Raw genomic sequence first — 16,437 nt, 5'->3', positions numbered from 1 at the left:
ATGCTCTGTAATGTATGAGCATCATGGACCCTCTCCATTGCTGAATAATTGAAGGTAATTGAAGGTGTTTGTAGTTGGAAAGTGAATTGTGAATGTGTGATCACTTTTTTCTTTCCTTTCTCTCTCCTCTCTCTCTCTCTCTCTCTCTCTCTCTCTCTCTCTCTAGGGTGTTTGGTTCTTCCATAAATATTAAATAATTCAGGAAATAGTTTTCTAGCTGAAAAACTAATTTTCATCTGTTTATTAGCTGCTTGATTCTACGAAAAATATAAAAAAAGAATTAAAAAAAGAGGTTTTCATAATATTTTAAAAGTTTATCGTTCGTTTGGTTTTAAAAGAAAATAGCTTTTTTGAAATTTTATTTCTAAATTTAATAGAAAACTAGTATTTTGGTTTTTCGAATTTTTTTAGAAAAACAAAAACACTAGTTTTCTATGAAATTTGAAAAAAAAGCTTAAAAAAATAGTTTTTTTTTTTAAACAAATGGCTGGAAAACTGAAAAAATTTCTTGGAAACATTTTTTCCACACTTTCCTAGTAAACAAACAGTCCCTAAAATATATATATTTTTTTTCAAATTTCGTGAAAAAAATATTATTTTTATTTTTCAATTTTTTTATTGGAAGAATAAAAGCTATGAAACACGTACTTTTTATAAAATTTTTATTTTTATGAAAATAGTTTTTCATATTGTTTCAAAAAACCAAACACCCCCCAAGCTACGGAGGGCATAGGTAGACCTGGCAATCTTGACCCATACCCATGGGTGCCCGCGGGTTACCCATAAATTTGCGGGTATGGGTACTAACGTTTCAAACCCAAAAAATTACGGGTAAAACGGATGGGTACCCATTAAGCTGTGGGTATTTTGGGTAACCCGCGGGTACCCACGGATACCCGCACATATTTTTTTTAATTAAAAAATATATTTTTTAATTAAAATACATATATTTTTATTTATCAATTCTAAAAATTCTAACCCTAATTTCTTATCGTGTCTTTTATATTACAAAATTTTTTTGTTTTAATACTTTAAATATTTTTATTGTATGTTATGATATTTTAAATAATGAATTATGTTATATTTTTAAAACTTATATGTATGTATTTGCATTTAAAAAAAATAAGAGAAAAAAAGAAAAAAAAATTGCGGGTAACCCGCATACCCACCCGCCCACCCGCGGGCGGGTATGGGTAAAGATGTTGGCTACCCAAAAATTTACGGGTAAATTTTACCCATGCCCAAGTAACCCGCGGGTACAATAACCTGCCCGCGGGTTACCCAACCCGCCCGTTTGCCAGGTCTAGGCATAGGAAAAGCAATTAAAACTAACAACTAGGCTTTTTTCCCTCCGTTGGAGTTTAAGGGGAGGGATAACCTCTTATCCCCTCATTTATATTCAAACGTAAATTTTTTACTAGAGAATAGTAGTTCTTGAATATCTAGAATAAGTTTGTATAACTATTCCGACCAACACCTTCATTTCTATATATAACTATCCACTATTTTTCTTATTTCATATTATCTATCCAAACGCTATTTTTCTTATCCCCGAAAATAATCTAATTTTTATCCAAATACTATTTTACTTATCTCCGTATTTGCACCTATTTCTATAATAGTTAGTTCTTAGTTATACCCGAGCTAAACGGTAATAGTTTTGTTCCCTGGGATTCTTTGTTTTTTTCCATATCATATGTTCTCTATTTATAGCCAACACTTTGCTTTTTATGGCGAATGTATGTACCTTGTTGGAATTAGAATTTAATGCATGAAGAGAACGCAATAATTGATGGATAAAAATCGCACAAGAGTTGCTCAACTTTTGTATATTTATTTCTATGTCCTTATATTTTATTATATTTTATAATTTATCTCCTATTTTGTTTTAGTACTAAAGTCCTTGAAAAGGACTGAGCTGTCCTTAATTATTTACTCTAATTAATTGATGCGTTTGATATAAACTACGGCGCCATTATATGGACAATTCCATTCATTTAATGGTGGAATCCAATAACTAAATAATTAAACATACCCTATGATCATTCTCTCTCTTAAAAAAAAAACAGTTAAATGTTAAATCAAAACCGCAGAAAAGAAAAAAAAAATAAATATGCGATAAAAGATCTGAGAATCTAGTTGTAATCGACTCAAATGCTGTCGGACGTCAGATTATTCAATACATTATATTAAAAAAAATTACAGTTACAGGTCGGTTACAATATTATCTTTATAAATTGTTAATGTGTATATACGTATATCAGTAAAAATTTTGATTAGTTTTGTTAGATATGACTCGAAATTTATTATCGACTTAGGTTCAAGTTTACGACTCGCCGACAGCTTCGCGGTGCGACCAAATTGAAAAATTAAATTGTGAAGGAAAAATGAATGTATGTGGTGGGTAGCGGAGGGCTCGGGCCGCCCGTGGTTTTTTCCCTGCAAAGAATTTTTCACGTAAATCTGTGTCTGTTATATTTATTTTTTGCTTGTGGTTTGAGTGTTTCGTATTCGCCATTTTTCGTTTTCCGTGCGTTTGTCGTAACAAGTTTAAATATGCAATCCAAAATGTCATAGGGATTCATGAAGTACTTCCCCTTGAAGCAGGCAATACTATGTCCCCACACTAGTGCTTATCAAAATTGTTATTTAATGGCTCAAAGGAATTCTAGGTTTTATCTACTAAAATTGTCATTTATTGTTTCTCCTTTATGCAACAGTGATGAATACACCGATCGTTTCTAGAGCAAGTGGCAAAAGATTTGTTGGTTGGTACCCGAGGTTCCAAGCTCAAATCCTAGTTGATTTATATTTCCAGCTAAGTTTATTTCTAAATAAAATAAACGAAACGGATAGCGTGCTACCTATCTCTCTCTCTCAAAAANAGCTAAGTTTATTTCTAAATAAAATAAACGAAACGGATAGCGTGCTACCTATCTCTCTCTCTCAAAAAAAAAAAAAAAAAACAGTGATGAATACTTTAGTTCTTGCTAAACCGTTACCAAAAGCTTAGACCTATGTAATGAATCTTCTGTGATAAGTTTAAACTAATAAGTGAAAATATTCTCCGCATTTTATATACATTATACATTATATACCGATCAGGATTCTGCTTTGTATTCAATATAAGATTATTATTCTTAATAGATTTTTATGCATAATTATATAATTAGTCCGGCTACAATAATAAAAAATAAGGAAAAAACAGGATAAGAAAGAAAGCAAATTGGGATAAAATTTTGGTGGAGAGCTGTCCAATCCACTGTCACGTGTCAGTTTTACTTATATCCGAGAATTCGTTGGGTGCTTTTAATATTAAAATCCAAAAAAGAATTATAAATTCTAGAGGGGAGGATTATAATATTTGAGTAGAGAAAAAAACTGACACGTGGCTGCAAATCGGAGGCTCCTCAATGAGACTTCACTGGAGAGCTCTCCACTGAAGTTTTTTTTTTTTTCAAAAAAATTGTGCCTAAAATGCCGGCTAAGCTTTGTTAATATAAAGGATAAGCCCCCTAGCACGTAATCATGTCTAAGTCAAATCTAGGAAGAGATTGCGTTATGCAATATAAAAAAGTATGATACTAAAACAATTTATTTATTTTCGTGTCTATGCATATTACACTAGTACATAGTTTCTACGGTCCAACTATAAAACTGAGAAGCATATATATATATATATACTTTCGCCCCAAACTCCTTTTCGTTCAATAGCATTTGGGGCCCAAAATTGCGCTACCAAAGCAGGCCTCTAACCCATGAAATTAGGCCTGGCCTACAAAATGCTATTAAGTGTAAAAGGTTTGGGCCCCGCCCATAANCTCCCAAAGTAGGCCTCTAACCCATGAAATTAGGCCCGGCCCACAAAATGCTATAAAGTGTAAAAGGTTTGGGCCCCGCCCATAACCAGCTATAAAGAAAGAGAGGGGAAAAATAAAGCTGTCCAAAATATCCGATATACCATATCCGATCCAGACCCTATCCGGATCCAAACCGGACCCAATAAAAAATGGATAATATATGGATAAAAAAAATTACCGATTAAAGTTTCGGATATGGGTCCGGATATTTTATACCCATACCCGATTTAGATTCGACTCGAACCCAACTTTTAAATGGATAGGGCTCGGAATAGTTTTCTAGTCTGGACTCGGACCCTGACTGGGGTCGGTGAAATATCCAATAGTAAATAAAAAGATTTGAACTTTTAAAGTTGAGGGATCAATTTTAATAGGACTTATAGATAAGGAGTCTTTAAGTATTTTCATCTTAGTGAAACACTAAAACTCTAGCAGCTCTTTAATTTACTCCTTTCTTTTTCCTTATTTTTTTACTCTTTATTTTTTTTGTTTCATTTCCATCTAAGAGTTTATTTGATAGGTTTAGCATTTTTGTTGCTGGTAATATTGCAAAAAAGAATCAATTGACAAAGAGAAAAATTTTGATAACTATTTTATTAGTTATTCTGACTATTATGTTATTGTTCACTCATGAAAATTAAAAAACTTGAAATTTATTTTTTTTAATGTAATGTTTCATGTATACATTTTAACTATATAATAGTAGGTGCTGTCGGATTGTTGGCGCTTTCTATTAATCCCAAAAGCTTGAGCTATTAAATACACAACCAATTCACTTAAAACATATAGATACAGTGTCCACAGGTCTCGATTGTGACTCGGCCCAATCAGCCTCACGCCACTTCGAACATGACTCGGCCCACTCAACCTTACGCCATTTCGAACATAACTCGACGCAATATGGCCTCCCACCATAGGACAGGATGCTGGTCTATTTAAGCCAACAATCCCCCTTCCAGCATCTGCACACATTTGCAGCATGCGGAAATCGAACCCGTGAGCTCTGGTTCTGATACCACTTGTCGGATCGTTGACGGTTATCATTAATCCCAAAAGCTTGAGCTATGAGAAATACACAACCAATTTACTTAAAACATATAGATACAATGCCCACGGGTCTCAATTGAGGCTTGGCCCAACCAGTCTCACGCCACTTCGAACATGACTCGACCCACCGAGCCTCACGCCATTTCGAACATGACTTGACGTAACATGGTCTCCCGCTACAGGACAGGATGCTGGCCTATTTAAGCCAACAGGTGCATGTGTTTTAGTCCCATACTTATTGTGGTATTATATGGTTCATATTACCGTATGGTAGGTGTATATATTTTGGACCAATGTATTGAGATATTTTATTGTTCTTTTGAATAAATTTTATTGGACTGGGTACAATTTATTAGAATGTGATTTTTTTTATAGGGGATGATTTATAATTTGTCCACAGATTATTTAATAAAACCTATAAAAAAATATGTATATGGTTACCTGTACCCGATTTAGATCCGACTCGTATCTGGTCTTAAATGAGTAGTATACGGATAGTCACTATCCATACCAGCTCAAATAGATCCGATGGATATATTAGTAACTTAAGTATCCAAATTCGGACCCGACCCGACCCGACCTGAAGTTATCATATATATTCCTCCAAAGTTGTATAGTTTGTAAAAATGTCCTTATATTTGTTAGTTAATTAACTGGTTAAAGTTGATTATTCTTCAATAAAATATTCATTTTACTCTTAAATAAGTGTCTTTTTAATTATATTAAATAACTTTTATGATTTTTAACTTTTGATTCTAACTTTTATATCATTCCATATAAGCTATAAATTTTAAATTCTTAAAAAGTTTTTACAAAAGCAAAATTTGTAAGTTTGCATACTGGTCTAAACGGCGAAAATTTAATAGTCAACTAACGACAGTGAACCTGTAAAGATAAATATGCACACTGTTGAGCTGTAAAGAGATAGATTTGATAGGACATTTTGCATAAAAATAATTTGGTTTTGCGTTTTTGCAAATTTTGGCTCTTTTTTTGGATTTCGCAGTTTCAGTACAGATTTTTTGGAAATCTGACCAAAATACCTAAGCGTTTAAATAAATAGCAGCTCTACCTCTCCCTCACGGCTGTGTTCAAGAACAATTAGTTCGCTTTCTTGCTGTGCCTCCCAAAATGCTACACTGCTGCAATTATAGAGGAATATAATCCATAACTAGAATTCTGAAAGAATAAAAGTTTGATTACAAAACTCACCCTTACACTTTGGCCAAAATCTTAATTAGTGTTCTGTGTTAAAAATTGCATAAATTTTCATCTTATGCTTTGTCACTGTGGCAAATGAGCCCAAAAATATGGAATAGTTATTGGATTTAGTTGTCAAATTCAACTAAAATAAGTTAAAAGATGCAAGTTTTACTTAAACGATTTAAGTGACGTGATATGCAAACTTGGTTTTGTAAAGTTTTATAGCCAAATTCAATAATTATCTCAAATTTTAGATTTATATGAGTTAGAGACAAAATATAGGATTCGAATTTGATGCAAGTTTTAATGCAAAGTAGCAATTGAGGGGGAATCTTTGTAATTAAGAACAAAGACACAAATTTACTATTATTCTTAGAAAAAATAAAAAAGTAAAAAAATTTACTATCTATACTATAAATATAAAAGCAGATAAAAAATTTTGAGTTAACAAATAGAATCGTAGGTAGAATAAAAGAATACTCCGTACACATTATAAAATTCTTTTAATAATTAACTAACTAAAAGAAAATCAGGTATGAAAAATAGAATAGCTTAAAAATAGACATATCCAATCAACAATTATTTAAATTCAAATAATGGATTCAAAATTAAATTTATATTTTGAGTCTGATTCATACATTTAAATCTAAATTCAAACTTTAATTTAATATCTGAAATCAATTCAATTTTTAAATTTTGGGTATATATATTAAAAAAAATTGTACGGTACGGAACACATATAAAAAATATTTACAGTATAACTAAATAGGATGAGAAACAAATCAAATTTAGAAAATAACTTAATTAAAAAATAGAGTTTGTCACCAATAATTATTTAAATTTAAGATACAGATTCAAATTTTATTTTAGCTTTAAATTTAAATTTAATGAATTTTTAAATGTGATGTACATTACAGGTAGGGGTGGAAACGAGCCGAGCTCGAGCGAGCTTATGTCAGCTCAAATTCGGCTTGAAATTAATTTCGAGCCTAAATCTAGGCTCAAGCTCGGCTTGAAATTAATTCGAGCCGAGCTCAAGCGAGCCTAATTTCGAGTCGAGCCAAGCTCGAGCTCTAAACGAGCCGATTGAAATTCCTCGACATTATATAATCAATAGTTTAATTTTTATATAACATTACCTACAATTTGATGCAAATGTCCAATAGTTCAAAATACAAAATAATGCAAGAAATGTGAGCTAGAGGTGACTGCCTGACTGGTGAGGGTTGAGGGAGAACGAGAGGAGGGAGAAAGAGAGAGAGAACAGAGAGAGAGGGGGCGGAAAAAAATTAGGGATTTGAGAATTTGAATGTTATCATGTTTTAGGGTTATGTTGCAACAGTGAGAATGAACAGTTGAAAGAGAGAGTGTATTATGTAAATTTAGAGTTTGCTCAATTGCACGGTTGAACTTGTTGGATTTATTTATGGGCTTAACAATGAATAGTCAATTAAATTAAACCCTATATATAATTAAAAATACATTATATATATATATATATATTATATATTATAATTATAATATATAGTATATTAGTAGTAGGATACTATGTATCCGAAGCCACGAGCCTTCCGTGCTTCCAGCTCGTTTTCGATGTTGCGACTTTCGAATCGTCGATCGGCTCCGTTAAACTTGATCTAGAGTATTTGGAGTACCTAGAAAATAAATTTTATTATTTTTCGATATCATTTGCCTAGTGATCGAATGGGCTCAAAATCAACAAATTTCAATGGTCGTAGTGAGCCGTTTTGCAAGTTTAACGGTTGTAGACATATCAAATCACGTGAAATTTTGATAGAAAATTCTTTATTACTATATAAAACAAGATCAATATCTTTGATGTTAAAATTTTAATGTATATTATTACATTTTGTTAAGATTTTTATTTCAGCCGTTGATTTGAGCTCTCGTTCACTAGGCAATGAATTCGTAAAATCATAAAATTTATTTTCTAGGTACTTCAAATACTTAATCAAGTTTAACGGAGCCGATCAACGATTCGAGAAGTCGCAACATCGAAAACGAGCTGGAAGCACGGAGCCATATTGATCTTGTTTTATATTGTATATATAAAGATTTTCTATCAAAATTTTCACGTGATTTGGATATGTTACACCGTTAAACTTGCAAACGGCTCAATCCGACCATTGAAATTTATTGATTTTGAGCCCATTCGATCACTAGGCAAATGATATCGAAAAATAATAAAATTTATTTTCTAGAGTACTCAATACTCTAGATCAAGTTTAACGAGCCGATCGACGATTCGAAAGTCGCAACATCGAAAACGAGTTGGAAGCACGGAAGGCTCCGTGCTTCCGATGACATTGTATCCTCACTCTCTCTCTCTCTCTCTTCTCTTCTCTCTCTTCTATATATATAATATATATAATGAGTCCTATACTTTTAAAAGTATCAAGTTATTGGTGCTTGTTAATTTTTAGCCATTGAATTAAGATATCGGTATGCGATGATGTTAGGCCCTAGGATTGAGTGCGGTGGTTGGTTGAATAGTATAATCTAATGGTTATGAAAATGATCGAGAAGTAGATCTAACGTACAAACTTACAAGCACCAATAGCTGCACAATAATTATATATATATATATATATATATATATATATATATATTCTAGCTTTTCGAGCTTTTCGAGCCTAATTCGAACGAGCCGAGTAATACTCAAGCTCGGCTTGAAATGAATTTCGAGCCTTTTATTTTGTTCAAGCTCGGCTCATTCAATTTCGAGTCGAGCTCGAGCGAGCCGAATATCGAGCCAAACACGAGTCGAACGCGAGCCGGCTCGCTTGTTTGCCAGCCCTAATTACAGGTGCAATATAACTAGTCTTATAATAATACATATGCAAGTTAAAGAGTAGAATCCAAATGGTCATTGTTCCTGGTCTTATTATTTGTGGAAATGAGATATGTAGGAGATCAGTTTCTTCATTTTGGTATATTGAATTTGAGGTCCAAATTCAAACTTTGACCCAAAAATTGATACTAAAAGAGATATTTCTAATTCTGTTTGGTATTTATTAACATTAATTAGGTAGGTTAGTTTTAAGTGGACTTTTAAGTCAAGTCGAGCTTAGTTGACTTAGACATGGTGTAGATCAAGAATTTTTGATATATGGTTCGTAGAGGAAATATTTTTATCTAATCAGAAGCAGAAATTAAGTATTTAGCTTACATGATTTGGAAGTAAAATTGAATTTTAATTAGATGATTAGATATAGCAGAGATTTTGTTTTTGTTTTTGTTTTTGTTTTTGTTTGCTTCTTGTCATTATTGGAGCTTGTAATGCAATAATGCCAGAAATAATCGTAGTAAACAAGAACAGAAAGGGATAAAAGAAACATAAGCGTTTTTATTTTTATTACTAAATGGAGTTTGAATATGTATAGAGTGCAAAAGCAATATATTAGTAGTATGTATAAAAAAACAAAAGAAACTACAAAGCAAATGTGATGATGATCTATCCAAAATTTGATGCTTCCAAGCTTTTTGAATATGGGGCCGTTTGGCCTAAGATTTTGAAAAAGTAATTTCTACAGAATTAATTTTAGTTTTGAGAATTGATTTTGGTTAAAAGCTGTAAAGTATTGGCTGAATCTAGAAGTAGGGACGAAGCTAGCACTCGATTATAAGGGGGGCCAAAAATATATACAAATCAAAATTTTAGCAAATAAACAAAATTTACCTAATCAACTTTTTGATGAAAAATATATTGACTAAATAATTAGTGTAAAAAAACATTACCCCTTTTTTATTTATACTTACTAACTTCTAATTATTTATTTATATTATTTCACTAAAATAATTTTAAAATTTATAAAATCTAATAGTAATTCAATGAATAATTTAATTTCTTAAATTTTACTAAATATAATTGTGACAATAAATGACTATTAGTTGACAGAGCTATTAACTTTAATATAAACTTTAATTTAATTAAATAAAAAAAGTATCTAAAAAAATTAGAAGTTATGAAGGTACTAAATAAAAAATAAATAACTCAGAGTTGAGAGAGCATTATATTAGCGCAAATTTTTTTTTTTAAAAAACAGATTACTTATCATACTTTTAAAACTAAATAAAAATATTTTTTTAAAATTTTTTATATAAAAGGACTATTATGCAAATTATGAAAATTTGGGGGGGCCATGGCCCCCTCAGCCCCAATATAGCTTCGTCTCTGTCTGGAAGGAAAGTGATTTTCTGAAGTAATTTTATAAAATTGTTTGGAAAAAATTTTTTACTGTTTGAAAATAAATTTTTCTTTGCAGAATTTTATATTAAAATATGAATTCAAAATTAAAATTTGACTCCAATAATTCAAAATTCTAAATATAAAATCTGAACCCAAATTTAAATTTTGGCATTTGAATTTAAAATCTAAATTTGAAATTTATAAATTTAAAACTTTAGCATTTAAAATTTAGCTTTCGGATTTTAAATTTTAAAATTTAAAATTTGAGATTTGAGTTTTGAATTTTAAAATTTAAATTTGAGATTTGAGTTTTGAAATTTAAAATCTAAAATTTGAAATTAGGAAATTCAAAATTTAAAATTTAAAACCTAAATATAAATTTAAATTAATTTAGAATAAAACTTAAGCTTAAAATTTTAGTTCAAAATTGGAATAAGATTTTAACAACAGGGTCTGATTTTGGACATCAGAATAAGATTTTGAAAGGGGGATTAACCAAAAGCTCCACTTTTTAAAATCTAAGTCAAACACTNGTAAGACTCATTCCTATTATTTTCGTAGGCTTTTTCGCTGCTAGTATAGTTGGTAGAAATATAATACGTATTTTTTAGCTTTCATCGAAAAATGATAAAAAAATAGAATTTAAAGTTTTACTAATCATCTAAATTTATTTAATTTTCTTTAATTTAGTTTAAATCAACCACATCTTATATCTTTCAGAAAGTTTTAAGTCGAGATATTAAGAAGTGTGTTGAATATAAAAATATTATTCTCAAACAACTCTACGTTGTAGAAATAAATTCTATTTTTTTATCATTTTTCGATGAAAGCTAAAAAATACGTATTATATTTCTACCAACTATACTAGCAGCGAAAAAGCCTACGAAAATAATAGGAATGAGTCTTACGTTGCATCGGCCATTCCTATGCTTTCCTTCCCTTTTTTTCTCTCGTCCAAAGTAGTTGGTGTGATATCGCCGATGCGATAGTGTCCTTCTTTGCTTCTTCTATTTCATGTTGCTTTCATAGATTATTCTATTTGACCGTCCTAAGGGTAACCTCATTACAATTGGAGATAGAAAAGGCTATATAAAGTGTGCACCATATGCAGGTCACACTGCAGGGCTAAGGAGAACTAGTGTACACTTGTAATGGCCCTTACTATTCATGCTCTCCTCCTTGGAACATGCCTTGTTTTCTCAATCCTTCTTCTCTCGGTGGCGGCAGCGGCGGCGGTGGCGGCGGTGTCTGCGGTCGGTAGATCCACGTACATTGTCCACATGGATAAGTCGGCCATGCCAGCGACATTCTCCGACCACCGCGAGTGGTATTCCGTCACCCTCGCGTCTGTAAAGGCGTCTGCCGACGCTCCTAGTCTCGTTTATGCGTACGATGACGCTTTTCACGGGTTCAGCGCTCTTCTGTCGGAGGATGAGCTGCGAAGCCTTCGCCGCTCTCCGGGCTTCGTGTCGGCGTACGCTGATCGCCAGGCGACCCTCGACACGACGTACACGTACCGGTTCCTCTCGCTCGACCCGTCGAGCGGTCTTTGGTCGGCTTCCAAGTTAGGCGAGGATGTCATCGTCGGAATGATCGATACCGGGATCTGGCCCGAGAGCCGGAGCTTCAACGACGCCGGCTATTCTGAGGTGCCCAAAAGGTGATGCGAAATAACCGTCACTTCTCTGATACAATGTGCATATATAAAGCTGTTAAAATTTTACTGAACCTCATTTTGCAGTAGGTTTAAGTAAAAATTATTTTCTCCAAAAACTTAAATGTTAATATATTTTAATATTTTATATTCAACAGGTGGAAGGGTAAGTGTGAGCCGGGCCAGGCGTTCAACTTGTCGTTGTGCAACCGGAAGCTCATCGGAGCTCAATTCTTCAACAAGGGCCTCGTCGCCGCGAACCCGGGCATAGTCCTCTCCATGAACTCGACTCGCGACACGGACGGCCACGGCACCCACACCTCCTCCACCGCCGCCGGAAACTTCGTCCCCGACGCCTCCTTCTACGGGTATATGTTGGAAGCGTGATTTACTCTGATATATATAATCATTCTCTACCAGCATAAGCTTTAGATGATAAAGGGGCTGGTTTTACAGGTACGCTCGTGGCATTGCACGAGGGATCGCGCCGCGGGCGAGGGTGGCCATGTACAAGACGAACTGGGACGAGGGGCGGTACGCGTCGGACGTGCTGGCCGGGATGGACCGGGCGATCGCGGACGGTGTCGACGTCATCTCGATATCGATGGGGTTCGACGGCGTCCCGCTGTACGAGGACCCGGTCGCGATCGCCTCGTTCGCTGCGATGGAGCGGGGCGTCTTTGTCTCGTCATCGGTCGGGAACTACGGTCCGAAGCTCACCTCGCTGCACAACGGCATCCCCTGGCAGCTGACGGTGGCCGCCGGCACGGTCGACCGCCAGTTCTCCGCGGTGGTGACGCTCGGCAACGGGCGAACCCTAACTGGCCTTTCGCTCTACCCTGAGAACGCGTGGATCCAAAACAGATCCTTGGTCTACAACAGGACCATCTCGGCTTGCAATTCCGCGGCTGATTTATCTGCATTGGACGGTGCGGTCGTCGTGTGCCACGACACTGGGTCGCTGTTCGACCAGGTGGAGGTGGTGGGCCAATCCACCGTTGGCGGCGCAATCTTTCTTTCAAACGAATCCTACTTCAGATTCTCGTTTCCGGGGGTGGTCATTGGCCCGAAGGCCACGGTAAAGCTCCTGAAGTACGTCCGCACAGTTTCGCATCCCACTGCAAGCGTGCAGTTCAAGCAGACGGTTCTGGGCACGAAGCCGGCCCCGGTCGTGACCGGCTACTCGTTGCGGGGGCCATCGGCGAGCTTCCCCGGTGTGTTGAAGCCCGACATCCTAGCTCCCGGGGACAGCATCCTCGCGTCGTGGATACCGACGCTACCGACGTCGGTGATCGGCAACACGCTGCTCGCCAGCGAGTTTATGGTGATCTCGGGGACGTCGATGGCGTGCCCACACGCGAGCGGCGTGGCGGTGCTGCTGAAGGCGGCCCACCCGGAGTGGAGCGTAGCGGCGGTCCGGTCGGCGATGATGACCACCGCGGCATTCGTCGACAACATGGGACAGTCGATCAGGGATGCCGGCAACGGCTACGCCTTCGCCAGCCCCCTAGCGGTCGGTGCCGGGCATGTCAACCCCAACGGGGCGCTCAACCCGGGGCTCGTCTACGAAGCCGTGCCGCAGGACTACGTGAACATGCTGTGCAGCGCCAACTACACGCGCGCGCAGATTGCCGCGATCGCGCGGTTGCCGCCGTTGGCCGTTGACTGCTCGAAGCCGTCGGCCGACCTCAACTACCCGTCGTTCATTGCGATTTTCGGGCCGAAAGCAACGCGCGGCGCCGCCCAGCAGTTCTCGCGGACCCTGACAAACGTCGGGACCCCTGGGAACTACAGTGTCGCGGTGGCGCCCGCGAAGGGAGTCAACATCGCGGTGTGGCCGCAGACACTGGAGTTCCGGGAGACTCTTCAGCAGCTGAGCTACAAAGTGACCGTTACGGTTAAGTCGCCAATTTCCGGTACGGGTGAGAACTATGGTGCCATAATTTGGTTTGATACTAGCGGGAAATACACGGTGAGGAGCCCTATAGTGGTGCTTTAAGATTCGCGCGTGCATGGAGAGCTATAATGAAGAGTGGGAAATAAATTAAAGTTGCAATTGCAGGAAGATGCAGCAGCAGATGGACAAAAATTTTATGGGCATAGTCCCCAAACTAAATAGTTTGGGGACTATGCGGATGGGCGCCGTATGGCCCATCGGTCACGGATGGAAAGAAAAAAAAAGCCCTGTATTTTTAGAGAGAGAGAGAGAAAAAGTAACTAAAAAAAGACATTCGTGGGACGTGGTGCCGATCCACATAGTCCCTAAACTATACCCATAAAATTTGGAGACTATGTCTATAAAATTTGTCCTTAGCAGATACAGTTACATACCGTAAGGCATTTTTATTTATGAAGTGATTTTGAATCTATATATGATTACGCATTATAGATTGTTCTTTAATAAATTAATGAAGAAAAATAGAAAATGCTTTAATTGTTCTATCATTTTGGAGTGAGATAAATATTAGGGTAGCAAATTATTTNGCCGAGATAGGCGTTCGAGCTCGACGGGGACTTGGCCATCGAGTTGGTTGTTAGAGAGGTCGAGTGTCTTGAGGAAGGTGAGGTTGGCGACGGAGGGGGGAAAGGCTCCGGCGAGATTGAGCGAGGACAAGCTCAAGGCCGTGACTCTGTCCGGGTGGCGGCGGCCTCCGCATTCAATGCCTTGCCAGCGGCAGAAAGGAGTGGACTCGTTCCACGAACTAAGCGTGTGAGATGGATCGGTCAGCAAGGACTTGAAGGAGAGGAGGGCGAGGCTGTCGGCGGCGGCGTTGGTGGTGTCCAGCAGCACGGCGGCGGCGTGAGCCCGCGAGGCAATTGCACGGTGGTGATGGCACGAAAAGAGTGCGAGGAGGGACACAAGGATGACAAAAGTGGAACGTGAATGCAGCAGCGACATAACTGCAATCTCGGGCCAACGATAATCGCGTTTAGCTCTGGTGTGGAATGGTTACAAGCAAACTCTTGTCTCTCTCTTTCTTTCTTCTTAATGGGCAGGGAGGGGAAGGGAAAGTAACTACGATGTGCACTCCCACGCTGAAACCCGAAAGCTACGGACGTGGGAAAAACAGGGAAAATTTTGGAGGAGCGATACTGCAGTACCCCTCTGGATGAGAAGGAATTTTGTACTATCACACTTGCACCACGTCATACACTTGCACCACGTCATCAAATAACAAGTCAATAACATTCCTTTTTTTCAAACAAAAGTATAATAAAAATATTTTTTTACAATCATTATAGAACATATACTCCTAAAAGGAGACATTTGATTGGTTTGTTACGCCACGTCACCAATATATCCGTTGCATTCTAGAATATTTTCCGGAAAAGAAGCGCACGGCGGCCTAATCATTTATTTTTTTAATAATTAAAAAATAATAAATAAATATAAAAATAAAAGTAAAAAAATAAATTTAATAAAAAAGGCTAATTTAATACAGATCTATATAGTAAATTGTAAATATATCTTTACAAAATTTAATTTTCATACATTATTCTTATAAAACTTCTAATATTTTTAAATACTTCAAAAGATTAATAGTCTCCAAAGCATTAAAAATATTATATTACAATTTAAAAATTAACGGGAGGGTGTGGAGTTGAATAATTGTAGAATTTTTTTTACTAGGTTGGAGCAGATTATCATTTTATTTTATTTTTTAAAAAATAATCTAACTATAATTCAAAAAATTAATATTTTTTTAGTCTCCAAAGCATCTCAGNTTTAAAAATTAAAAATTTTAATTAAAAATTATAAATATAACATTTAAAAATTAAATTATAAATATAACATTTGATGTTAATTAATTAGATAATATAATCTTAATTTCAAATTATAATTCTTATTCCTCTTGTTCCAATTTAACAATCCAAAGATAATTTTTTTAGTTCCAACTTATACTCACAATTCAAATAAAAAAATACTCTTATTTTTATAAAAATTCATACTTGTACCTATTTCCGATATAATTAGTTCTTCCTAATTTCCGAACCTAACGAGCCTTAGTACTTAAGCTTCAACCACTGTATTATAATATTTTAAAATATATTTTTATTAATTTTTTATAAAAATATATTTGATTGGTTGAATACAGATGATGTGGCGTGGGACCATAGACTTAGTAGTCAATGGGACTCGGGTCTCGTCAGTCGTCACACGCTACTCGATAAATGCTGGTCTTCCTTGAGTGCTCCTACCGCGTCCTATCCTTCCGGACGTGGCTTTTATTTTTAGGCCCAGTTGGAAAGATAGGGTGTTATGGGACAAAAATTTTATGGGTGTAGTTTTCAAACTAATTAGTTTAGAGATTATGCAGAACGGCGCTACATAGCCGATCCAACAATCACGTTTTTCAGTTGCTTTTTCTCTCTCTCTCTAAAAACACAAATTTTTTTTTTTTTCTTTTCATCCGTGGCTGTCAGATCGGCCACGTGGCGTCGATCTGCATAGTCCCCAAACT

The 16,437-nt window shown here is 36.1% G+C and overlaps 1 protein-coding gene across 1 annotated transcript; it reads left to right on the top strand.

Moving 5' to 3' along the window:
• On the top strand, positions 11,238–14,129 carry LOC109709105 (subtilisin-like protease SBT1.9). The gene is made up of 3 exons (XM_020231178.1): positions 11,238–11,980; positions 12,133–12,342; positions 12,431–14,129. The coding sequence occupies exons 1-3, from the start codon at positions 11,472–11,474 to the stop codon at positions 13,971–13,973; spliced, it is 2,262 nt and encodes a 753-aa protein (XP_020086767.1). The 5' UTR covers positions 11,238–11,471; the 3' UTR covers positions 13,974–14,129.

Source organism: Ananas comosus, linkage group 1 (genome assembly GCF_001540865.1).
Source record: "Ananas comosus cultivar F153 linkage group 1, ASM154086v1, whole genome shotgun sequence".
NCBI lineage: Eukaryota > Viridiplantae > Streptophyta > Magnoliopsida > Poales > Bromeliaceae > Ananas > Ananas comosus.
Note: the sequence above shows the minus strand (reverse complement) of the source record. Positions and strands in the feature narration are given on the sequence as shown.